The sequence below is a fragment of the Cygnus atratus genome, chromosome 13, assembly GCF_013377495.2.
Source record: "Cygnus atratus isolate AKBS03 ecotype Queensland, Australia chromosome 13, CAtr_DNAZoo_HiC_assembly, whole genome shotgun sequence".
In the NCBI taxonomy this organism is placed as follows: domain Eukaryota; kingdom Metazoa; phylum Chordata; class Aves; order Anseriformes; family Anatidae; genus Cygnus; species Cygnus atratus.
In genome coordinates, this window is record NC_066374.1 from 11968703 (window position 1) to 11995068 (window position 26366).

At 45.0% G+C, this 26366-nt stretch overlaps 1 protein-coding gene across 2 annotated transcripts; it reads right to left on the reverse strand.

Moving 5' to 3' along the window:
• On the reverse strand, window positions 1-26366 carry IL13RA2 (interleukin 13 receptor subunit alpha 2). 2 transcript variants are annotated; one of them, XM_035542004.2, is made up of 10 exons: window positions 25987-26366; window positions 16728-16885; window positions 13060-13211; window positions 10741-10894; window positions 10080-10200; window positions 7933-8117; window positions 6638-6795; window positions 5646-5790; window positions 5356-5458; window positions 1-4495 (listed from the first exon to the last, which is right to left on the reverse strand). In XM_035542004.2, exons 2-10 carry the CDS (start codon window positions 16807-16809, stop codon window positions 4453-4455), a joined length of 1143 nt encoding a protein of 380 aa, XP_035397897.1. In that variant the 5' UTR covers window positions 16810-16885; window positions 25987-26366; the 3' UTR covers window positions 1-4452. The 2 variants fall into 2 exon arrangements, with proteins under 2 accessions (XP_035397897.1, XP_035397896.1); XM_035542003.2 differs by lacking the exon at window positions 25987-26366 and adding an exon at window positions 18699-18911.

Consider the following 26366-nt stretch of genomic DNA (forward strand, 5'->3'; position numbering starts at 1 on the left):
GGCAGGGGCAAGGCTGGCATATGGCATGGGAGACACAGCTTCAGTCAGTGCAGCAGCAGCAGCAGCACTGGATCACGGACGTGATGCCACAAGGCACAAGGGCTGATACTAGCCAGCAGTCAGCCCAGTAATGAATTAAGGAAAGAAGGTGTGGTACTTCTCTACTTAGCGGCACAAAGAGAGCAAAACTCATCTGTCTTACAGTGAGAGAGCCTTGTCTCCTCTATTTAATTTTCGAGCAATAAATACTGAATTCTGGCAGAAGCGAAGCTGCACCTGCTTTCCTCCTCTGCGATGAAACACAGATGCTGACACCCAGTGGCCATGGAGTTGCTAGTGCCTGTATGAGATGGAAAAGCTCAGCAGAAATGCCTCAGCAGGTGAGATGCAACTTCTACCTTTTTGTTTCCTTGTCTGCAAGAGGAGTAAGGAGGTCCTTACAGCCTTGCTTTGGCAGGTCATAGTGTTTGTATCTTGTATTCAGAGCCCAGTCAGAAAAATGATAATATGTGAGGATGGGAAATGAGCAAACATAAGATAGATTGGTTTTCAAATAGTTCTCTTGTTGGCATTTTGAAAGTAAACCTCAGTGAGAGAAGGAGAGCAATTCTATATGTTCAGATACTGCTGGTGACCTTGGCATTCGCCTTTGCTGTTTTGTTACTTCCCAAAAGCTGTTAGAATATGACAGACGCAAATTGATTCTGCATTTCCCTGCAGTATGCACAGGATTGTGCTTTCATATGTTTGACAAGTATTGACATCCTCTAGGGAGAAAAAAAATGTAGGAAAGGTTGCTTTTTATTCCTTAACAAATGGCTCTAAGACTTTATCAGTCAAAGACAGAAAAAAGACTCTAAGCTCAAGGGCACGCAAAGGAGTTGTCTTTGTATGTTTGGCAAAGACATGCCTCGCCAGCTGTGTGGGGCCAAGCAGAGGCAAAGCACGGGGGGACCCAGACATGAGCTGGGAACAATAAGAGTGGAGCATGCCAAAAGAGTGATTTTTGAAAGTGCTTTACTTAATATTAATTATGGACTACAGCAAATGGATTAAACCACTGTAATGCAAATACTGTGCAAAAGAATTAATGTAATACTATAAACTTAGGCTGGGAGGAAGCATACTAGTGAAATTCTAGCAAGGTTTAGGACACCAGGAAGGACTAGCAGCTGGCCACCTGTAGGGATTACATTTTGCTCATGCTGGAGAGGTAATGCTGTGAGGAAGCAGGTGGGGGTAGCTTGCTGCCACTACAGGGGTGAGCTGGTGAGCGGGGAGCCCTGCACCAGGATGAAGCTCAGCTTCTCGTTCTGAAACACTCCTGCCAAGCTGCAAGATGCAGGTACCATAAGCAGATGTACTTAATTTATCACTCTGTTACTAGGCAGGTTTCTAAGCAGGCTTCTGTCTAACTTTAGTATTTTGTATTGACTGAACTAGCTCTGATATTCTGGGGGGTGAGTTCCAGCTGGGGAGGTACAACATCCGTTCCTTCACCACCTCTTGCCTGCACTTGTTCTCTTCAATTCTTCTCCTGTTCTTCTTTTTGGACAAAATTAGGCTCAAAACTTTAACCCGGTTTATACAGCCCTCCTGGAAGAGAACTACAGCAGAGTCTCAGCTTGCTCCCCTCTAGCTTTATTCAGCTGCCTTTCCTGCCGATCTGCAGGTTCGGAGAAGGCTTTTTGCTCTGTGATGCTGCTGCATGAGGTCTAACAGTTAAAAAAAAAAAGTTCTTAAAAAAAAAAAAAGCTGAATTGAAGTGCACACTGTGGTGTTTTACATCACTGATAGAGCTGTGGGAGCTGGCAAGCAGCCTGTGAGGACTGGTTTTATTGGCAAGCCAAGAGGAGCAGTGTTTTACTCTGTTATCCTGTTTGATAGACTCTGACATGAGCAGCACACTGTGCCCCTGTGCACAGTGACCTCTCTGGAACTAGCACTGGGCTTTCTGCCCAGATTTCATTTTTTCCTGCTCGATATTTCACTTCTTCTGCTCATGCACTGGGCTCCAGGCACACTATCTCAAATCTCTGCCTCCAGCAGAAACCTGCCTGCCTGCAACCTGACCTGTTCAATGACCAGCAGCCTCCGGAGAAAACAAGGAATCTACATCAACAAGCAAAAGAGTGCACAGGATGGGAAGCAGCAGCAGCAGCAAGCTGTCCCTGTGCCTCCGTGTGGTCATGGTGCTCCCCAAGGGAACACAAGATGGAGCTCCCACATCTGATGGCCATCTCCAAATACTGCCCACTCCAATTTCCTGCATGGTAAAGCAGGTGAAATTGCATCTGAATTACCCACTGCACCAGGCTCTAGCTTCCCTACCTCTACTTCACATGGACGAGTTTCACAATGCAGTCATGTGTTTTTAGTAAAAGTTTAAACAGTTGAAAGGGCTGGCAGATTATCAGAGACCTACACGGAGTTATTTCCAGTAACAGGGAATCTCAATGGGATGCTTTCCAACAGTTTTCTCCAGTGCTTCCTGATTTTAACTATTGCCATGACGTCAGTTCTGAAACCCATAGCGTAAATACCGCCTAGCTCTGGATGTGTCAAAGTCCTGTAGTTCCTGAAATTACCATGCAGACCTCAGAACTAGCGTGGCTGAGCATTTCCTCTCATCCTGGTGTTGCAGAGTTTGAGGTCCAACCTTGGTCCTCGCAGGGACTGCCCTGCCATGATGCTCCATCAGTCTGCAGGGAAGTGCATGCAGTCTGGACTTCGGAGCAAATAGAGGAAAATATTTGATCTGTGCAGGCCAGGGACAGCTGTGGTGCAGGGCTGTGTCCCTCGTCCCAGCAAAATCCTGCCTGAGACCAGAGGGAGAAGGAAGGGGACTGCACCTGGCAGGAGGGCAACAAGCACAGAGCTGCTCCCTGCCATCACACAGAGGAGATGCCATTCTGAGCCTCCTGCATGCTTCAGCATGTTGTATAAAACATACATTCCCTTGAATTGCTCTGGTGAGCATGTTTTGGAGGTGTCTGGTCCTGGTCCAAGCCAGCCTTATTCCTGCTGACTTCCTCCTCTTGTGGTTCCTTTCACCTTCTCTGTCAGAGCAGTCGGTGCCTTGCCAAGTCCAGCTCCCTTCTCCAACCACTAATGTGCTGCATTCATCAAAGTAAATCACAGTATTTCCAATGTCGGTTGCTTGCTCACCAGTATTTTCTAAATTTAAAGCCATCCCAAGCTGGCTGGCCACAAGCCCCAGGAGGCAGTAAAGAGTAGATTTGTGTGTCATCAAAATATCAGCAATTGGGAAGCTTCATTTCTGCTCCAATCTGTGCATAGACCAATTTTTTCCTGGTGCTTTCCTTCTTTGATGTGTCCCCAGATAACACTGGGTTGTTGCCTACTTAGCAGTGGAAGCAGCAGATAGTGATTGAATAATTTTGCACTTGGATGTGTAAAACAGTGCTTGCTGTGTTGATTTGTGACTGGTTGGATTAACGTGGCTCTTTACATAGCTGATTGATGCAAACTTGATTTTCCCTTTGAGCTGCCTCTCTTCACATGAAATTCCCATCTTGAGTAAATGCTCCTGCAAGAAGATGTGTTTTCTGGGTTGTTTAGATGAAATGAAAGCACAGTAAACATGGGGGTTGAGTTGGTTAGTTGGTTCATTTTTCTGACAAAAATAAAATTAAAAAACAAAGCCAGGCTTTGAGAACTGTCCTTTTTTTTTTTTTTGTAGTCATTATCACAGGAGACTTCCTTAAAAGTCAATCAGTAATTTCATCAGCTGAGTGCATGGTGTCGAGAGACATCCTGGGTGCTTCACTGAATTCTAGTACCTGTGCCTGCTTCCTAGAGAAATTTCCTTACTGCCTTTGCAAGAGTAACCCTGCACTTCTCCTTGTAACCATCTGTCTCTTGCAGTGGCTGTGGTTGTGAGTTTTTACAGCAAAAATTTCTTTCAAGGCCTCCCCACTTCAGCTTTGCAACAGCTAAGGCATATCAGTTAATAAAATAAATACAGTTAGCTCAGGCTCAGCACTTAAATGCTATCAACACACTGAGGAATGGGGACTAAGAAGAGGTGAGAAGAGTAATGTGCAGTGGCTGCATGCTGGCATTTGTACCTAGCATTGTGTGAGGTGTTGCCCTTCAGTGTATGTCCTGCTGACAGATTTCTAGAGTCCTTAAAAAAAAAAAAAAAAAAAACTCAGAGGAATGTGTTATCTTTATTCACTGCAGTTTTCATGCCTCCTTTTTGTCCTTTGTCCTGTTATCAGAAACAGTTTGCTCCAGTCAGCTTACAACTCCTCCAGTGTTTTCCTAGGTCCGTTGAGGACATGCATTGCAACAGCCAGCCTCACAAATGACAGCAGGCAGGGAAGACTCACTTGGGCTTTAGAAAGCTCTGGGCTTCTCAGCCATCCTTGGGACGATGTTCTGAGAGCAATCCTTCAAACACAAGCGGTACAGCAGTCGTGAGCAGAGTTAGCATCCCACTGACATGTACATTGCTTTTCCTGCCGGGGTTCTGCAATGGACACAGACAGTTATTGCCAGCACCAAGACAACGGGGGACACACGATGGCATCCCTTTCACACATCACCGCATCAGTGTCAATGCAGGAAGCATTTGCTTTCCACTGATTTCTTGCTAGCATCTACACTTTGTTCAAAGTTCACAAACCATAATATTTGAAAGGTGTCTCAGACTCCATGCATTCAAGTATAAAATTTGGGTTAGTCCATCTCTCAGAACAACGTGAAGATTTTTCTCTAGCCAGTTCTCCCTCACCGGTAACAACTTAAAGAGCATATTAGAAAAGCTTTCTACTTGCTTACCCCATATTTTCATAAGGGAAAGATAATATCGGTACCAGGAGATCAATTCTCTCTAAATGATCCTTCAGGCAGGAAGAAAATGTCGTCAGTACTAATAATTTGGGACCATCCACTGCATCTGCTTTCCCTGGGTGCAGCCAGTGACATTCAGATGAATGCAAACAGCGCAAAGAGAATGAGGCCTCAGCCCAGAGAAACAGCACTTCTTAAACACAACCAGAACAAATCTCTGCTGCCTGAGTGGTTTGGAGCAAGATAGTGGCATTACTTATGCTGTGAGTAACTGCTGCATTTCATAGAAACAGACTAGTTTTGTATGACCAGGTTTTGGGTCCCTGCTGATTTTATGGGTTGTTGTGAGGCGTTTTGTGTCAGAAATGTCCCACTTACAAGGTTGCTTCCTGAAAATAAACTGTTGTTTAGTGTCCAGTCTTCGCTAATCTGTTGATGTTTTTGTCTCTTAGTATTTAATACCTTGTTAAATTTACAGCCACAGTCTGACACACCATGTAAAAGCACATTGCACAGACAGGCTGATATAATGCTTACCTTTTCTTGCACTGACCAATCAACATAAATATTATGAGGCTACTTGACAAACTCAGAATGACTGGAATGAGGATAAATAGCTGCTTGTCCTCTGTTCTGGACACTGCAAAGATAAATGATAACAAATAAGAAATTGCTACATCCCAGAACAGGTCATATTACCTCTTGAAAGCTTGGGCTCAGATTCAAACTCAGCGTGTCCAGGTAAATTGTTACCCTGAGTATATTGATTTATTTGTTACGGACAAAATAAATAAATAAATAAATAAACAAAACTTTTGGTTCCCTACCAGAGAAACACTCCTGCGTCCATTCACTCCAGAAGCCCTGGTCGGCGCAGAAATTGTTTGTTCTCCCCCTGACACGGACACATGAAATGCGGCTTTGATTTGCTCTGGAAATAGTAAAAGCAGTCTCCATTTGGGTTGACACAGACTGAGAAAGAAAATAGAGAACAAATGGCAAGGAGTTATGTGCAGCCACCAGTAGCTGTCTGGCACGACCTGATGTTTCTGAACATGCTCCCCAGGCTTTGCAAATCCCTGGATTATTTTTTAACAGTTTTGAACGGTTTCATAATAGCGGACCAGCTAGTGCCAGAAAGATGATTATGCAGATAAATCTACTGAAAACAGATATGTTCAGGGGGGCCAATTGTGTATGTCACCGTTCATATCTGTTAATTTATGGAATCTTTCATGAAATTAACTACGAACACTCATACATAGGATATGACAATTAAAGAAAGAAAATGTCCTTCAGACATCTCATGATTAAATAATTATTGCCATTTTTTGCTATCAAAACTGCAACTGAATAACACAGAAGGAAAAAGCACTATGTATGAAAGATCCATTGTGTCCCAGGACACTTCTTTGGAGAGATTAGATTTATAGTTTCATTGGACCAAGTTGTGCTGCCAGGTTCAGGAAGACAAACCAAAACACTCTTTACATTTCTGTTAAGACTTCCTGAGGTAACAGGCAGGAGGCCTGAGAAAACTATTGCTCAGAAACTCACTCTGGGGTCTGTTACTGCTAAAGCAATCTCTGCGGCTGGAGGGTCAGGGTGCTAAGCACCAACACGCGCAGAGCAGCAGCCGGTCAGCTTCCACCACCAGCAGCACCGGCCGGCGGCTCTGCACAGTCCACGAGCAGGGCAGCCAATGTGCCGTCCCCGGTTTGGTGCAAGCTCCGCTTTCCTGGCACGCATCCCCACCGCTGGCAGTGCCCCCACCTCCCCTCCCTGGGGCAGGGTGCTGGCAGGGGTGTGTGGTCCCTACCGCCCAGGCAGCCTTGGCCTTCCCCTGCTCTTCTGCCAGCTGGACCTCGTACTCCAGGCACTGGGGCGGCGTTTCGCCACCCGGTGGGCTCCACACCACGCGGAGCTCCTCGGACGCAGACATGGAAACCACCAGCTGCTTGGGGGGTGAGGGCTTTGCTGGGGGGGGAAAAGAAAAGAGAAGGTCAAGAGGTGCCATCAAACACATCCTGGTGGGAATGGCTTCAGTTAATCAACCACCAGCCTCTGTCCCTTTTCCCCACTGATGGGATTTTTGAGCACCTATTGCTATCAGCCGTGATGCTACAGGTGCAAGGACTTGACCTAGAGGCTGGGTTGTTTATTTTAACTTGAGACATGGCCAGGGCTAGTGCCTCGGTCTGAGATGTGATGCAGGTGTTTCAAAATGCCAGCTTCTAAGCAATGTTCTTGGCACACTTTCCTCAGAGAGCAAACAGGCAATTTTGGGCCCCTGTAGTGAGGCACCTCAGTACGGTTGTCCTGACACTCTTTGCATCCCAGGAAAGGCTTGGAATATGTCATATGGCCAAAGCCACACAAGAAGCACATGGAAGCCCTAACTGAATCCAGAAATCCTGCTTATTAGCCCAGTGGATTAACTGGAGGACTAGCTGTTTGTCCCCTGATATTTACATGTGGGCAAATAACATAATAAGTGCCAAATAGTGCAAAATAACATAAGAAGTAAAATAACATAAGAAGTGCCCTAGCAGAAAGCGAGTCTGTCTAACAGGTTATGCTTCATGCTGCACTTTGTTTCCTTTCCCCATCTGTGACAGGTTTCAAATCCACCTTTGCTTGTTGTTCACGTGTCTCTTGCACACCCTATTGAACTTTACACTTCTCCCCTGCCCTTAGCTTGCTTTCAACAGCAATGCCCAAAGACCTCTCCCGAGCTTGCAGGAGCAGAGCAGCAGCTTCAATTCCAGTCAGAGGAAATAAAGCCACATTTGAAGTTCTGCTGCTTGGACCAAAAAAAAAACCCAAAGCTGCTCTGCTGTCTGCCCAGCAAACCATTTATGTCCTGAGTCATCCAGATGCTGAGCACAGCACTCCACAGCACCCGCTGAAACTGCAGGGTGGGCACTGAGCAGTGCCACTTCCTGCAGACACTTGTGGAGACAGGTCCTGCAGGCCACATGCCACAGCTCCTTTTCTGGGGGAAACCCATCCATTTGCAAGAGCACGCTTTAGTTTGAGCCCCCTCATGCAAGGTGTGAGCCTTCGGTGGCCATGCAGGTCTCCAGAGCCCTGCTGCTTTTCTCCCGGCCTTACCTAGGTTGTGAAGGCGCAGGGTGGCATACAACGGCCTCAGCAGGGTGGCTGCTGCTGACCCATTGACACAAATGCTCAGATCCTTATATTCTGCCTGGCTCAGGTTCTGCAGCATGCAGCCAATGTTTATACCATGGTCCTGGATGTAGTCATCACACTGCACTGCATGGTCCAGGCCCTCATACCTAGCAGTGTATTAGGAAAATGGAAAGAAAAAAAAAAATCAAAACAATGGCAGTTAATACTTTTTGTTTTTTTTTTTAAGAACAATTGGACAGGAGCAAATGAACCTAAACTATGATTATCTCCTGTGCCCTACGCACCCTCTACCTGCCACAAGTGACTCAAAGTACAGTGCTGTGCATCCTCTCACCTGGACTCCTGCTGTGGGAAAACTGTTGGGGGGAGGAGAAAATAAATTAATATGCATACATTTTTCCCAGGTTTGTTTTTATAGGCTGTGGCAACCTCTCTGCAAGCCCTCTGCTGGAGCACAAGAGACCTCATCAGGGGCCGCTACATGAGAGGAGCAGGGGCAGGGTCTGGCCCCAACTCATGAAGACACCCATCTTCAAGCAGCCACTGGCTCTGGAGTTACAGAAAGGTCTCCTCCCAAGCCAAAATGCAGCAGTTTGTGGCAGATGACATGCCATGAATGTGAGTGTGCTCGTGGTAACAAGCTGTTAGGGTTGATTGCGAGTGGGTCCTGTGCATGCACACAATTGTGTAATGGATACCCAGGAGGTGGGCTCAAAGAAAGGGTTTGCTGGTTATTAGCGATTGTGAAACAGTAACCCTGTCCTCCCAAACTGCCTCCTGTCTCTGGGGATTACTTCCCAAAACTGGCCCCATCCTGGAAATACTGCCTGGGGCTTCCTATCACCTTTTTAATGCTCCTGCTGGGTTATTTCCATTTTGGTAGGGCTGAATCTGGCCTCTGTATCGTACGTCTAATAAAAGTCTCCCTGCAAAGCACATCATTATGTGGGAAAAACCTCATGTGGTAGTGCTATAGAAATGAACTCACAGGGATCAAAGGCTACCAGGGCTGTGTTCCCCCCACCCATTCTTGTTATACAATGGAACCCAGATCCAAATGCTTGTTTTTGTTAGAGGCAGTTACATAATGGTGGGTTTTTTGTTTTTTTTTTTGTGGGTTTGGAGTTTGTTTGTCTTTAGCAACAAATCATACAGCTCCACATTGGTTTTTCAAGCAGACCTTTGTAGTTTGTAAAATTGTTTTAAATCAATGTTCCTGGTTCGAAGAACATTTCCAAGAGCCACACAGAAACTATTTTTATAAAGCAGCTATGCTTTTCTTTACAAGTAGCCCAAAGGCATGAAACCAAATGATTTCCTAACTAGTCATCTTTACCATAGTGTAACACGAAATGAAGCACAAGTGAAGCATTTAGTTCATCTAAAAACACTTAAGTCCAGCTTAGTTTTTCTTGCAGAAGAGTCATTAGGCAGTAGTATAAAAGAAATAACTGAGAAGCATGGATTATTACTACTTCTAGACAGCGCTTTTGCTTGGATGAGATTTGCTTGTATGAAAATATATTTGAGAAGTAAAAGTGTTAGTGCCAAGAGTGCCTGCTCTTCGCATAGGGTTCACTGAGCCTTGTAACCACCTGCCTAATCCTATGCTATAGAGATATATGCATTATGGCCAAGAGAAATGCATGGCCAGAATGGCACAGGTATATTGAGTGAAGGAAAAGCACAAGGCCTCATGATGGCCAACATGCAGAAAGCACTTCATGCAGGTGATAAGCAAGAGCCCCATTTTAAGGAAGGCTGCCCAGAGCTGTGGAGCCAGGCTGCTGCCCTGCACACAGTGACGGCTCCCAGTATGGGGCTGAGGAAGATGTATGTGCCCCACCTTGCCTTGAGCAAAAAATGCTCCAAAGCCTGCTCTCTGCCTTGCCATGCTGGACACAGTTCCTGGAGAGGGGCTGGGAAGAAGCAGGGTTTGGGGATTTCCCTGACTGAAGGCACATGTTGCTTGGAGTGTTATTCTGGGTGGATAATGTAACAGCTTTGCCAAACAAAAAAGCATATTTTCCATCTTAGTGCACTGAGTGATTCAAAGTGAGGTTCACTTGATTGCTGCCTGGCTGTTTTTCTATTTTGCTGATACATACCAATAATATAGACCATAATGTACACCGCGAGGAGCGAGGAGACCTGGTTGCCAAGTGCACTTGAGGTATTCCCAGTCATGATAGATGCAATGAAAATTCTGAACCTCTGATTCCAGCTTTCCTGTCAAATGAGAAGAAAATAACCACTGTTTAGCAAAGCACCAGTCAGAAATACAATTTTACAACTTTGAACAATTGTGTGCTGCAGTCAAAAGACAAAGAAGGCCAGTCACAATCATTAGATAGTTTTGCTGCCAAGTGCCCTGTTTCACATAAAACTCAGTTTGCTGTGGTTAGAGCAGAAATATGTGTAACTGACCCTGTCATTCAGCAGTGGAGCTTTTGCAGGGAAACCCAGCAGAGACAGGGTAAGGACAGAGTCTTGCAGCAAAGAGAAAGAGGCAGGAGATGCTGGTTCTGGTTCTACCTCTTCCATAGCCTGTTAACACCTGATGGCAGGGGACTCATTGCGGTACCTTGGGAAATGAGCCCCAAGTATCCAGTAAGCACAACCACAGCCACGGACAGCAGTGAGATGTCTTATACCTCAACCAGCCCTGCAATGGCTTAGCCATCCAGCAACCCTCAGGCCAACAGTGCTTCATGCAACAGGCTCATGCAAAGTGTGAAGCTGCACCAGGTACAGAAGGCTGCTCCTAACCTTGCAATGGGACCTGAAAGGTAGCATAAATCCATTCACTCTGAACCTCCACGTCATTGGTACACCGTCCTTCAAGCAGGGTCTGTACCTTCACTTCAGCAGTCCTGCTGAGGTCAAATCCAACTCTGAATTTTAGTTTCCTAGTAAAAATAACCTGGTTGAAAGACAGACTTTATAAGCACCTCTTTTGTCACTGAGCTGCAGAATTACCTACCATTGCTAACTCTCTAGCTGATAGTAGGCTCGCACATGTTTTTCGTTTTGTTTTAACCCTGCTTCTCCTAGCAAGTGCTTTTCAGACACTTTTGTACAACCCACTCTGCTGTTGCTTGTGCTGCCCATCCTCACTGTCTTTGAGTCCCTCCACCCCAATGACAAAGAAGATCAGACATCAAGGCATTCCCACCAGCCAGGAGCACCCAGGAAGGTCTGACAAGGACACTGACATAAATCCAGATGAAAAGCATTTTTTCGGGAAGTGAGGTAATCAGAAACAGAAGCAAGCTGTATCATGAGGAATTTGTTCCTGTAAGTGATGGTTCACATAGGAAAGTGCAACCACAGCCAGCAGGGCTGGTCCAGCATCCTGTTGTGGTGCAGGAGCCAGGTGACGCTGCACTCCCAGGGTTAGCCTTTGTGAGACGGCTTTATGAGCATTCTCTCTAAAGGTTTTTCTTTTTGCCTCAGGATTACTCACCCTTCCCTTAAACAAGAAAAAGTAAGTTGGCAAGAGCTGCAGCGAGAGAAGAGGGAGAAGGAGTCATATTGACCCAAACAGTAACAGACTGCAAAGTGAATATGCTTGCTGCAACAGGAACTTGGTGCGGTGGTAGAGCCCACAGTTGGGCTTTTATCAGCAGTCACAGAGCTTAAGAGCCCTGTTGAGCCACGTGTTTCTACCAGACATTGCTGACTCTTGCTTTCTCTGATGTTCCTGTACATTTTTATTTATTTTATTTTATTTTATTTTATTTTTAATTTAATTTTATTTTATTTTAATTTTGTTTTGTTTTGTTTTGTTTTTTTTTAACCAAATTTTCTGTGTGACTTTATCTGGCACCCAGATTTTGGCAGGGTGTCAGAGGTGACATATTTCTCTCTTTTGGATCTGCTTTGTAAACACTTTTATTACTTGTGATTCAGGGAATTCTTACATGGTCTTTTTAACTGCTTTTTTTTAATTATTTTTATTGCACTTTTTAAATGTCAGTTAAAAATCATCATGGAAGAATCTGCACAGCTGCCTGCTGCTGCATGGCTCAAAGCATGACTTGCGCACAAAGAGCAACTTTCCATGCCCTGGCAACTGCAATCTCCAGCTGAAACAGGGAGGGAGGCTCCGTGCTCTTCCCCTCATTCAAGCTCCAAGGGATGGCTGGGCTCAAAGCCTTTGTTTGGTGGCTGAAAACAGCCTGGCAGCCTTGGCTTTGATGCCTTGGGTGGATGAAGCAGACAAACAGCTCACACAGGACCTGCAGAAACCATTCACAGAAAGAGGCCAGGGTCCACAGTACAGCTAACCTGGTATGCCTGCTTCTTCTCTCTCTCTAGTCTCTTGACCTGATGAGCTTTCTAGCAGTCCTGCATTACGGTTGTGCAAAATCTTCCCTTTCAGGAAACTGAAGGGAATTTTTTGGTACTCCTCAGTACCGTGCACCAACCAAGCAGCCTGCCACTGGGTTTCCCCTTGCCCTGCTCCATTTCCCTCTTCTAAAGACTCCCACAAGTATTTCAACAGTCTTTCCTGTACTGTGTCTGTCTGCTGTTGCCCTGCTACATATCAATGAGATAAGACTGACAGTTTCATCATAGAGTTGAGCTGCAGTCAAACATAGCTAAAAAACAGAAGTAAATGTCAATTAAAAACACTCTTCTGAATGAAAGCAATGTTAAAGCATTAGGATAATGAAACGTAATCTGGTAATTATTTGCTATGTTGCAACCCTAAGGATATGTTGACATTGCCTGAGTTCCAGTTCAAATACCTGCAAAGGCTTTCTAAAAAGTATAGTGCCTTTTACAACGAGGAATGCTACTGGATATCACTTTATTACTTTTGTCACTAAGGGCCACACCCTCTGATACAAATAGCCCCTTTTCTAACTCTCACTACTGCTGTTGTGAAATTTCAAAACACATTCCTGTCTGGCAAAAGTTTCAAAGCACTGGCCCTATGGACTGGAGTCTGCCTTTTCCATGAGAAGTTGGAACTGCTGTTTTACCACCGTCCTGCTGCTCCCTTAAATGCAAACACAAACCTGTACAAGAAATAAAGGCAGAACAGTAGCAATATAAGAGGAGTAAACTATGTTCTCTTACCTTCCATTCTCTGTCACCAGTGTTACGGTATTCAAACTTGTATTTTACTGTGCACTCATTGAAGGTTTGTACATTGGGTGGAGGTTTCCACTCTATATCGAGAGAACCTAAAAGCCCAGGATCAGTGATCTGAAGGTCTTGTGGGGGAGCAACTAAATTGAAAACAAAGCAGAGGGTAAAACAGGTTGTTGATGTAAAGAAAAGAAAAAAAAGAAAGTCATTAAATTTGGTGAAATGAAAAATGCAGCTGCTGGGTGCGGAGGGAAGCTGGGTGGATTTTTAATAGCCTCCACTCAACAAACACGCACAACCTCACCTCCTGCCTACGCAAAAACAAGCAGTTCTTGCTGATACTCAGAGAAAACAGTCAGGAACCATTGAAGAGGGACAAAAATGCCACAATATCTTTGACACTTCCTTTCAAACTGTTATAAACAGAATTGCTGTCCTGGGTTGAACTTTCAAGTCCTCTAGTTGCTCACTTATAACTTGTGGTATTTACCAACAGCTGTGAGGACAAATATCCTTGCTGGCATTGCATTCAGCACGTACACCAACATATGATGACAGATCACATCATGCTGTCAGAGAAATGTATATTACTTAAGTATGACAGAGACAAATCACCCATCTTGCTTTAAATACTCTTTTCAAGCTTATTGAAGATTAATGAAAGAAACAAGATAAAACCACACAGAAGCACAAAAGCAAAGAGTTAGAATCATGCTTATTTTGGACATCTGTCAGGTATAGACAAACAAACCAAAACAAAGTGCTTTTACAGTCAATATAGCTTTTATTAAAATATTTTAAGTTGCTACCATGTGTTAATAAATCAGAGTATATTTTGGATGAATTTTGGAGTAAGTCATGCTTCCTAAAAGCTCAGCTATGTATTGAGAATGCTGTTCACATGACAAAGCTGTTCAGATCATTCTATTTTATTAGTTCAAACAAAGTCAATTTTTGTAACAGGTCATTTTTCTCCATGTATGCTGTCTAGCAGTGATATTATCCATTTGGGTTTCTACATATTCATTGCATGATGCACGCTTATCTTGGTGACTTGTAGTCCATCTCCTGGCAGTGGCAGGCTTGCATTTCTGCCACGTCTCTGAGTGTGGCCTCCAGGGCACTGGCTTCTCTGCCCCCTTTTTTGCCCCCTTTTTGTGTTTTAGGATTTACACTTTTTTTTTTTTTTATTAAATCCATTATGGAGGAAAACCCTGAGAATACCTTTAAGTGGAAGACATTGATACAAATCAGACTTTAATGTGCTCTTTAGAAAGTTTACAAAGAACATTACTGAAAGATGTATTTCTCCTGAGGAAGCCCTCCCAAATGAAACACTTCACAGGCAGCAGTCTTCAGGTTCCACATTTCCCAGCATGTAAAGCTCCCTGGGAGACTGCTTGTTATGTTAGATGTCAAAGTAGGATATCATGGCAATGTATTTAGGGAGGTGCTGGGGCAAGGAACAACAGATTATAACAATTCGGAGGGGAAATAAATGAGCTTTTATGTATTTTTCTGTGTAAGAAGTAAAACACTTTGCCTCCTACCAGCTATGAGTCCCATGAATGTAGCCTGGGTTCAGAAGGTGGCTGTGGGCTTGATCCAGCTCCAGAGGCAATGGGGCATGGTCCTGCACGTGCAGCCCCTTCTATCCAGGGTAGTCCTGCACGTTCCCATGTCCCCTCAGAAGGCCAGGGGGAGGTATCACTACACTACGGCAGGCACAGATTTACCAGCGTGGGCAGAGGAGCTGGGAGTAGGGGCATAGACAGCTCTGCCTGTGCAAAGAGTGCCCAAGCTGGGCTCTGGGCGAGCATCAGAGCTGGGAGGGCAAGGTGAGGGTTTTTTCTGCATCTTCTGGTTCTTTGCAAACCTGCAAAAGCTCCAGGAAAGGGAGAAGCGGCACCGGCAATAAACTGAGAACAGAGCTTAAAGAGGCACAGCTGCTAAAAAATGAATGAATGCATGTCCAGAAAGGCCATTTATGGTCACAGGAATGAGAGAAACAGAGAGGAACAGGGATGTTCATCACACACCGGCCAGCCCACGCTGAGAGCTGCCAGAGCTGCTGCGAGGGAAGACTCCCACAGCCCCAGCACACCATGTGTGAGCAGACAGCTGGCCAAGCTCTGCAGGCAGGGCTGGAAGCAGGACTGGGAGCTTCCTCCTGCAAGGATGAAGGTTGAGCCTTGCCTGTATACAAACAAGCAAAAAGCTACTAGCCCTTGTTTGTGCCCTTGTTCATATGAAACTTGCAAGAGAGCAGTAGGTTAGGCCAAAGTGGAATTTATGTTTCTCTGGAAAAAATAACACTCTGAAATTTGTTTCCATCCTGATTTTTTTCCATAAGCAACATTTTTTTTCAAAACAATAGCAACTGTAAACAGTAATTATTGCAAAATAAATTTCAACCAAAATTAAAGTTCAGTGGGAATGGAAAATCTTTGTTTCAGGATGTCACTTGCATTCTGGAATTCAATTGTTTTATAGATGTCAACGCTGCCTCTTGAAGTTCCTCAGTTTTACGTTCTTACAGGACTTACAAATCTCACTCACATCATTCACACAGAACACAGGACTAAAAGCACTCTGTTTTGTCATCCAGCCTTGAAGGAAAGCTGCTCCTGAGTGTTTCTTGAAAGAACTACCTCCTCTGTGCGACTTGCACTGCAGTGACTCATATCCCAGTGTGCTGGATAACAGCTGCAGCCCCCAGGCCATCCCGCTCCCAGCGCTGTGCACTCCTGCTCCAGCACCACCGCTTTGATGACCAACTGCCGGCACATTCCTGCCCAAGGTGTGCGAGACAGCTGCCTCCTGCTGCCGCCATGCACTGTGTGAATGGTGCAAGGGGCAGGAGGGTTTTGTAATTTTTTCCACCCGCTTTACAAGTGGGCAAACGGCAGCCTACAAGGTACCCACTGCTCTTTTATAGCTGCATTTCTTGGTTTGGTCAGCACCGGAGTAGGGGTGCAGGTGACTTTCATGTTTTGAGAAGCACGTTTTAAGGGCAACGCTTGCTCGCCTGGAGTGGCAGCATCGTGTTTGCTGGCAGCTTCCTGTGCATGCTGGCTGGCAGAATGGGGAGCCTCTCGATGCCCTCCCAGCCATGTTTTCACCTCTCCAGTGCACACCAGCTGTGGTGGGCAGGGCCAGTCCTGCTAAATGGCCCTCTAAAGAGGGAGAGCATCTGGATGTGAAGTCCCAGCTTCCACTGCACCCAGCCAGTGACTATAATGTAGCAGAGCAGTACAAGAGAGTTTCAAGTGCCACTGCCATGGCCAACAGCTTTCAGAGCAGTATTTCTTACAAGAAGAAATTATTCTTCTCGGATTATGAATTACTCTTGTGTTTCTTACACCATGCACAGTCTGTACAGCTGCAATCACACTCAGGAGCATGTGTGTACCTAGGTGGTGTTTATAAAAGCCAGCCCTATATAAAACAATATATTCACTGCCCAAGAAAGGCAGTTTCTGCTCCCTTTGAAGTTTCCACTAAACAGACAATATATTTACACAATTGACTGCATGTTTATAAATCTGCCCCTTGCTGTAACAAAACAAGCCATGGCTGAAGGTCTACCTCTGCAAAGAGCCCGCGCTAATGCAACGCACGTGTGAGCAGGAGCCCGGCCCGGGTGCTGCAGTTACCTGCCGTCTGCTGGGAGGAGGAGGAGGCCATGCAGCCCCACACCAGTGCCAGGGAGAAAAGGTAAATCCTCCGGAGAGCCATCAGAAGGACTTCAAATGTTCAGGGCGGCAGGTATGCGGTGTTGGAAAAGCTGTCCTTCGACGCACAGATAGGAAGGCTGGAAAAATGAAGCAGAGTTGAAAGGTTTTAACACGGCGGTGGGGCTCTGGAATTCCCTCTGCAGGGTGCGCACAAGCAACGATTGCCTTTTCACTCGTTTACCAAGACAGATTAATCATTTCCCAAAGGAGTTGTGGTTTGTATTTTTTATTTTTTTATTTATTTTTTTAATTTTGGGGACAGCAACACATGGATGACTTTAGCTTCATTCAAAATAGTTTCTGGCTAGCTAAGCACATTCTCCAAATGAAAGTCAGTCTGCAATCATCAAGCTGTCTGCAGCACATCTTCTACGGAAAAAGTGAGGCAGCCAGTCAGCCATCCCTCCTTCTGGAGGGAGTGCCTCCAAACAGTGACATTTTTATTAGAAAACCCCAAATCAGAATGCTTGAGACTTTCTTTATCCAATAAACAGACGTAATTTACTGAACTGTCACCAGCAGAGCTTTCCTGTTTCAGGATTTGGTCACTAAAAAGAAAAAAAATCAGGGGAGAGAGGGTTTCCTTTCTAATTCATCCTTTAACAACAACAAAAAAAGCAATGTCTGTGAGAAGTCTTCTTTGTTATAACAATTTTTGAAGTGAACAGATTTATCTTCCAAGCAGGTGTGCTGGAGGGAAGATGAGACGTGAGAGGGATTGTGTAGCAGTTTGGGGGGGGCGGGGGGGGGGGGGGTCCTCCTTCCTTCAGACTTCGTGCTGGAGGGGGCAGGAATCACTGCCCATGAACACACCAGCTCAGCCAGCCTCCCTATGGCAGAAAGCACATGCATTACAGGTTTTTAATATATATATATGTATAATTAAATATATATATATAACATATATAATATAACTTATATATACTTATATATATTTATATATAACTTATATATACTTATATATACTTATATATATAACATATATAATATAACTTATATATAATATATATAATATATAACATATTTCTTTAACTTTTACATATAGATCAGCTACAGGTAGAGATGCATGTATGTATAGTGCTGAAGTTCTGCTTGTGTAAAATTACGGTGGCACCTGTGGGAACACACAGTGCATCCCTGAGCTTATTTCAGATTACAGACCTGGTGTTTTGTTGCCCCACATCCTTGGATATAAAGGTTGGCTACTGGGTGGTACTCTGGCATGCCTACTCCTCAACCACCCAGCTGCTGAGTGACAATACAAAATAGGGAAATCTGAGAGCTGAACCAACAAAGACCCCATCCCATTGAATGAGGAGAAGGGGATCAGGTTGCTCTGGGGGGGGGATGAGGGAGGGAGTATGAATTAACCAGAAATCCTAACTGGCAACACATGGCAGTGATGAAAAACACACAATTTCAGAAGCTAATTTTCAATGCAAACAAACTTCAGATCCTCCCAAGTACTCCACGTTAGTGTAAAAAATACCAGTAATTTTTCGGTTTTACTGTAGAATAAGAAGGGAAAATTCCAGTCAGAATAAATGAGTACAATTAGTTTGTAACATGTTAAATACGACATAAATCTTGTGTCAATAAAACCCATCAGATGAGATGTGTGTATAGGTCTTTGCTTCAGAAAGATCTCATAATTCAGTACAAAGATTCTGTGATTAAAAGAGTGGGCTTGCAGAGCTGTGAAAGCAGAGATATAACTCACACCTGATGAATAACAGCACCCAAGGACTGAGCATGAATCTTAATGGAAGAAGATTTTCTCCATTTCCAACTATGGTTAATTTTAACACATTTGCATAGGTTCACAAGGCAAATAAAAAAAAAAAGCAAAGCTTTACACAGAAAGATTTAAAACCAGTGAAGAGCTCTTACCTGGACCTCTGCTAAGCATAGTGGAGCCCCTCTGCCTCTGGAGGGCTGAGCTCCTCCACAGCCTCGTGGCTGCTCTGCTAAAAACTTTGCATTTCTTACAATGTCAGAGGTTTTTAAAGACATCTGTCTGTTCTCTTCAGGGATCAAATATCACACTGCAATGTTACGGCACTTGCCACACACTCAGAGGCTTTATTAAGCTAGCAGTTTAGCCACTAGGGAGGACAATGCCAGGATTTATGATCTGTTGGTGTGAATTGTTGCCATAACTGTGCTCGGTAGGTCAAAGGTATGTTTCAAATATTTTAATAATTCATTAAAATGAAAAACAAACAGCTTAATCGGCACAGGCTGCCTGCCAGAGGCTGCCTGAACCCCTGCAGTTGAGGCACAGCTGTCTCTAACACCTGAGAGCACCATCCCCATGCAGCACCTTGGCCTATGCACCCCAGCTCTGGTCCCACAGGGACAGCCCTGGACTGGGCTATCCCACGGCCTCCCCTGCAGCTCTCTGGCTCTGCTCAGCCACAGCACAAACAGCTGTTCCTGCATTTCAGGGATCTACGGGAAATATATAAAATTATCCATCCCCTCCATCCTTTTCTGCATCTTAGGTATATCGGCACAGCTGGTCACCATAAACTTCATAGAGCATTTCATGTCCCTGTTTACTTTATCCCTCCTTCCCAGAATCATCCAGGGAGCTGTCCCACCTCCCAGCCCCTGCTGCACCTTGCTTGAGCCCTGCCTTAGGTTCAGCCCACAGCATCCTTTGCAAGGACTGGATACTTCAACCACACCTGGCTTGCCCCCACTTAAAGCTCTACCACCAAACACAAATTGCTGTCCTTTATGGAAAAAAAAAAAGAAAAAAAAGAAAACAAAATAAAAACAGTTCATCTCCCTATTGCCTTATGTGAGGTGAGGGAAATTGATTGCAGCAACTCCCCTGCAGGTAGGACAGTAAATGATGTTTTGGAAAGCGGAGCAGCAGTGCGCGTGCCCTGACAAGTAATGGGCTGTGGCTGAGGCTGCACGCATCTTCCCATTGCCAAATTTAGAAATATTGAGAAATGGTGATGACATACTAAGGAACATGAGCAACAGTATCAGGAACAGAAGGAGCACTTCTCGTCAGGAAGAAAACAGCCCTCAAAGTACCTGTACAGGACATGTTGTATCGGTGTTTGAACTGATGCCCAAAAGAATGTGTTATTGCTCCCCAGGTGGAGTCAATGAGAATGTCCAAAGCAGCAAAGGTAGGATCAAGCCCTTTCCTACCTGCCAGTTATCCTCCCGATTCCACTGGGAACACACACACACGCGTAGACATACACAGTTGGGCAAGGCACATCAACCAGCAATGCTAAGGAAAAAAGTGATCCCATATATCTTGTTACAGCAACTACCTCCCAGAAGAGACACCAACTGCTGTGTGTGCGCAGCTTTGAAGGCAGAGATGCAAGAGCAAGGAAGAGGGCCACTGGGTTCTGTCGGGATCTGGCAAAAGGGGAACTCTGAAGTGGCGACCAGGAAGTGAGTGACCCACTGCTGTCCTGACCTGGGGTGGCACTTGGCTGGAAAACAGCCCAAAAGACCGTGGGAATTTTGCTCATGGTTGATCACCATATGAATGACTGCTTGCTCTTCTTCTTTCTGAAACAACAAGCAGCAGAAATGGGTAGTACAGACCCTGCTGCCTAGAGCATCTCATGGTTATTTTTTTTTTTCAAGGGGGAAAGGAGGTTATGGGTCTGTTCTCCCTTCATTGAAATTGCACATCTCTGGTTGTTTCCTCCTTGCTTTCTACAAAATAAGGGGGAAAAGTTCCTTGCTGCTGGTAAATATATGGCCTTGCTCTCAGAGTTATGCAAGATGAGGTTTTAACATTGATGTATTTTCATTGTGTAAGCTATTTTAGAAGAAAAGGTCACATTGGCCAGATCATTTGAAACAGATGAGAAACATTTGCCAGTAGGGTGAATGCCAGTTCCCAAGTGCTAGAACTGGGTCAGTTCCTGAGAAAATTAGGTTGGAAAAAAGCACAGTTGGGCTTTGCAATAACAGGGCTCCACTGCACAGCCTTGGCCGACAACTTGGCCTATGCTTGGCAGCGCCGGAGCACACAGGGAGGAACAACGAGCTCACAGTAGTGCTGAAAATCATCTGCACGTTCACAGCCCCACCTGCTCAAACCAGCTCCCCTTGCAAATTGAAGGCATCTTTCTTTTCCTCTCCATGTGTTGTGGCACTGGTACCTAATGCTCACACCATGTTTCTCCCCCAGATAGTGCTAATGCAATCCCCAGACTGATGCTGGAGGAGGTCATCTGAGGACAAGCTGGGGAGGATCCCTGCCCTTTTCCAGCTATGTGGAGCCAAAGCACAGCCCACACAGCAAGTGGGAGGTGGCTCTGCACACCTCTGTAACACTGTGTGCTCAGACCTTGGCTTACACTGGTCTTTTCAGTGCCATGCTCCCCAAGTAGAGCAATGCCCTAGCAAGCTGAGGGAAACACGGGGCAGAGCCTTTCATGTGCCTGAACAGAGCCTCATGCCCTGAGCACAGGGCAAGGACAAGCAGGTGATTTGCATTTTACTGAGCATTCTGCAAATGGGGTTAAATTGTGAAAAGCTCATGGAAGGAGTCTCCTGAGTGACAGTAAGGACTCCCTGGCTCACCTGCTGGCCCTGCACACAGCTGGGAGGGCGTTCTGGCAAAGGGCCTGAGCGCTGTGGTTGGGATCAGCTCCCCACGGCTATGACCTGCACCCGCCTCTCCTCAGAGCTTTCTGGTGTTTGTGGCAAGACACCTGTGTGTCCTGCGATGGGTGAATTGGCAGGGATTTTTTTCTGTTCACCTCCCTGATGTGGCTGCCTTTGCCATGAAGACTGTGATGGCTGTATCTGGAAGTGCTGCCAGCACATTCATTTCCTTCTTGAATGAGATTCTGGGAGGTTTGTTAGGTCAGTGAGTAACTGCTGGAGTCACTTTGTGCTCATGAAGTTCTCCTGGGAGCTTTCCCTGCAGAAGAGGAGTCACTGTTCCTCCAGGAGCCTGGCCAAGTCCCAGGGCGCTGCAGTTGCTCTACAGGGGCAAGATTAACAAAAGAGGCAAGAACTTGGGAAGGCAAACCTGTAAAGGCATCTCCAGGGTAAATAGGAAATGTTGAAGAGCAGAGAAGCCCCTGAGCTCAGTCCTTGGCCTCTGTCAGATTCACTGAGCAGGTGCATCCAGAAATGTAAAAGTGTATATGTAAAAATTCACTTTGGTTTGAGGAAATAAACGGAGAGAAGCATCTTTGCTAAAGCTTCTCCTTGCAAACTGCAAAGAGTATGGTAAAGGTATCATTGCTGGAGCCAAGTCAAAAAAGATGGGCCAAATCCTTTCTGGTTAAAATATGTTCGCTGTGTTCATCTCTCTTTTGCCAAATTGGTTTTGTCAAACAATCCACTGCCCTCCTATGTAAAAATACTGGGATTTGATAGTTCAGAATAAAAGCTTTCAACTTTACAATTCAGTTTCATGTTAAGAAGTAGCTTCCTATTCTATGAAATAAAAAATAAAAGGCTCCAGCTATGAACAGAACATTTGGATATTGAACAGCATGTTTCATTTGATCCAAAGTGATGGTTTTTCTATTGCCAGTGGGAAGAAAAATCAATGACTTATAAAAGCCTCTTAATTGCCTCATGCTTCAGGGAGGCAAGTCTCTTTTATACAACTTGCATTAAACAAGCTCTTTCCAGGGCGCCAGAATAAGAGAATCAGCAATTCAAAACAGACCTGTTGCCTCCAGCATAGTAATATGAATTGCACAGAAAAGGGTACATCAATGCCAGGAGACGTGCAGGAAAGAGGAGCATGATGCAGTGGCGACAGGCTGATTGTTGCAAGAAAAATCCTTTCTTTGCATTAATAAATTAAACACTTGTGGCTTCCATGGGACTCCAGGAAGTAATAAAGGGAATCCAGACTCTTCAGCAGTGCCCAGTGTCAATATTTATTCTCGTGGTGAGTGGAGTCCTCAGTTTTCCCTCTGTGTCTGCTGATGACTATTGTTGGGGACTAACCCTGGCTTGGACATCTCAAGGAAGGGACAGCAGCTGTTTGAATCTGCCTGCATTATGCAAGCCAACTAGGCAGCCGCTGTGGAGCTGGCACGGCTGACCACTGAAATTTTTGCTTTCAGTGCAAAGCAAAGAGGGGAGTGCAGAGAGGATGAGGGAATGCCGGGGACAGGCATGCTGGACGGGGACCGGGAGCAGAGCCTGGCATGCCAGAGCCCAGACTTTGCCTGTAAATACACCAGGGATTGATGAGAAGCACTGAAATAAAGACAGAAAGCCAGCATAGCAACAAGTGCTAATAAGCTGGTCACAAATATATCCAGGCAGAAATGAAAAAAGAAACTAAATGCAAAAGAAACTACAGATTATCTCTGGAACAGGAAGGCTCTGAAATATCTCTCAGCAGGAGCTGAAGAGACAAACAGCCAACCCACGTATGCTTGCTGACCCAGCTGGGCAATGGGGTGCTTGTGACAGACCTGTCTGACCCCAGCACCACAAATACCAGGTACGAGTCTGAACAAGGAGATGCCCAGTAAGAGCTGCAGAACAAATGCTGTTCATTTCCTCCCACCAAGTCCACCTCCTCTCCACAGGCGCATCTGCAGGCCCCCAGCTGGCCCTGAGGCTGCCTTAGGGAAGACCGAAGCCTTCCCACCATGTGGCTTTGAACCTAGGTGATCTAGTGAGTTTACCTGAACGGCACAGCTCTTAGAGCTTCACACAATACTGATGGAGGTGAATCTAGCTCAAGCAGCAGTTATTGTAACTATCAGGAGGAGGTTCCCTTTGCTAGCTGCTGTGGAAAAATGTGAGAGTCTAGCCCAGTGCTAAGACCCTCAGATGTTAAATCTTCAGAAACCGAAATGAAGAGTAAAAACTAAGTTGGGCTCCTGTCTCCTCCAGGCCAGTTCTCTGCAGATGCACTGGAGGACATTTGCAGACCAGGTGGGAATATGAGCTTTTCTCACTTGACTTCTCGTTTATCCTAAGCAATTGGATTTTATCTAGTTATTCACGACTGACCTGTAATTTATGTTGGATGAAAAAAAAACCATGCAGAATGGACCCCAGCCTAGTGTTAAAGAGTAGGCAGCTTCCTGACAGACATTTACAACTTTCTACCTGTGCAGTAGGATTGGCCAACCTGTTTCCCAGTGTGAAGCTGGTGCCTTTCCTTAAAATCCTCTCTCCACTTGCTCACTAGCCCTATGTGACAATCAGCCAGGCTTTCAACAGCTACTTAGTGCTAAATACTAGGGGAAGGGAACATCCCACCCTGCCCCGTACTCAGGCTCCCCTGCTAAGGATGACTGAGCCCTGCGAGGGCCATGTTCAGCCTTTTCCCCATGAAGGCAGCTGGTCGGTCACACCATACTCCTGCTCCCTTCTGGCCGCCTACCCGGCCTCCTGCCAATTTTTTTTCCCCAGCAGTGTTTACCCCCAAAAGTAGATGTGTACTCTGCCTGCGTGCTTTAATCTTTCTAGTTTAAACCACCAGGTTTCACAGAACAGCAGTAAGTAGTTCCAAGATCATTTTCAAGTTGCTCCAGAATTAAACAAACAAACGAAAGAGTTGCTATGAAAGCAGAAGTTTTCATGCTGAGTGCTCTCACAGCAACTGGGAAAGCAAGCCTGGCAGTGTGCAGCCCACTGCAAATCAGCCCCACAAGCACAGCCCTGCAGTGGGCAGAGCACTTCCCAGCAGCCTGCCCAGGGTACAGAGCATGGAGGGATCCAGCACTGAGAGCCACAGGAGCCAGTGCTCAATCTCAGCTTTCAGACCACTTTAAAATAACAGTAACCTCAAGGCTTTTTCATCATTTTTTTAAATTTGAATTTTCCTTCACAAGCCTCTGAGCCCTCGGGACAAGCAAAATAAGTTTCCCTTTCCTTCTTCAAACTCTATCCAACGTCTTGTACTGGAAAGTTTAGCAGAGATGTTGGCAGAGGTCCTTCTGGTGTGATCACTGTGCAGTGGGAGCAGTAAGTGTAAAAGACGGATATTCTGTACAGCTTACAGCCCTAACTTTGGTGCCAGGGGATCTGGCAATTTCCACTCACTTCATTTTTGCCTCCCCATGAGTGGGATCTGGCAACTGGAGTCAGCAGGATGAGCTGACATTGCATGAAGTCTCTGTGCCAGAGACAGTCAGTCAGGCCAGCTGGCAAACACTGGAGAAAGGGCAAAGTCTCTAGATCATTATCACAGACCAGCCTTTGATCTCTGAGCTGCAATCCTGGATATGAAACAGTATTTACCCTTGGGGGAGATGGTTTTCCTACAGCACAGGGTGCCTTTGTAGTGGACAGCAATGCCGGCCCGTTCTCCTGTGCCTTGCATGTCCCATACAGTGGCTCAGGATGACCAATGGAAACAGCCCCAGCCCCAGCCTCAGTGACTCTTACATAACGATCTTACAGGTGTTGAAAGGTGCATCGCTGGATGCTTTTATCAATGGTACAATGTTTGGTCCAATGACGAACAAACCAAAAAGAAGTTCTTTAAGTTAAAAAATAAAATAAAATCAAAAAATGCTGAATTGATTTTTCCTCTGCAGATACAAATAATTTGAATTTCACCTCCCTTCCCCCCACTAAAAGAGCAAGCAGTAAAACAGAGAAACTGCTTGGCCAGGAATGCTTAGACTGCAACAATATCTGCTGACATTTTTATTAATGAGTCCATGCTGATTTAAGACAAGCCTAGATACTGTTTGTTATATTAAAAACTATTTAAATATTTCCATAAAAGGAAAAATATGGGATTTATACATTTACATTTATGTTAGGAGTGACCACAGAAAGGATTTCAAAACAGCTAGAATGTGGCTTGTAGTGTATGGAACAGGTATCAGTTGTAGCAACAGTAGAGTAAATACCAAAAAAAGAAAAAAGTGTAATTATGTCTGTCTGTAAACCTGCAATTCAATCATCACCTTCAACTCTCTGAGCAGCCAAAGTTACTTCAAGAACACAAACATCATTACCATTAAAAAAGAAAAGTACTGGAAAGCTCTTTCAAATTCATATAGAAATGCTAGTAAGCACAAATCAATATTCTGTATTACACCTGCAAAGGTATGCTGAGTTTCAAAAATACACAACAGAGTATAATTACAACATAAAGCAGACAAATTCTCCCACTCCCATTTGTCTAAATGCAGCAGAGAATGAGCTGCTGGGATTTAATGCTGATCACATAGTTACAGCTTACCGTAACAGTTCTGGACTTTCCTTTGAGCCAGGTAATGCGCAAGATGAAAATATTCACTAGCTGTAAAAAAAAAAAAAAAAAAAAAAAAACTAGAACAGCAAAATTGAATAAAAAATCCTGCATATATTCCTGTTTCTAGAGAACAAGTTTCAAGCAGCTGCATCTGAACAGCCAGCCTGGAACAGTTTAGTGTATAGGATACACATGAAGAAATAGGAAAGGGAAGACGACAACTGCTCACTGCTCACGGCAGAAGTCTGGCTCAATATCCCCCTCCCAGATAGCAAAGTAAGCACATTGTGCACGTGGGATATAGTAAACAGTCCCACACCAGCATTTGAGGGATTTTCCTGTCACAAGATGTATTTTGATCAGAGAAC

What these genes read in the sequence shown, in the direction of transcription:
- IL13RA2 (XM_035542004.2), bottom strand. Translation starts at nt 16,809, where the DNA reads ATGGCTCTCCGGAGGATTTACCTTTTCTCCCTGGCACTGGTGTGGGGC. An exon ending in CTGGTGACAGAGAATGGAAG is followed by an intron (nt 10,895 to 13,059) that starts GTAAGAGAACAT and finishes TCTTTCAACCAG; the next exon opens with GTTATTTTTACTAGGAAACT. An exon ending in CTTTCAGGTCCCATTGCAAG is followed by an intron (nt 10,201 to 10,740) that starts GTTAGGAGCAGC and finishes CTCATTTGACAG; the next exon opens with GAAAGCTGGAATCAGAGGTT.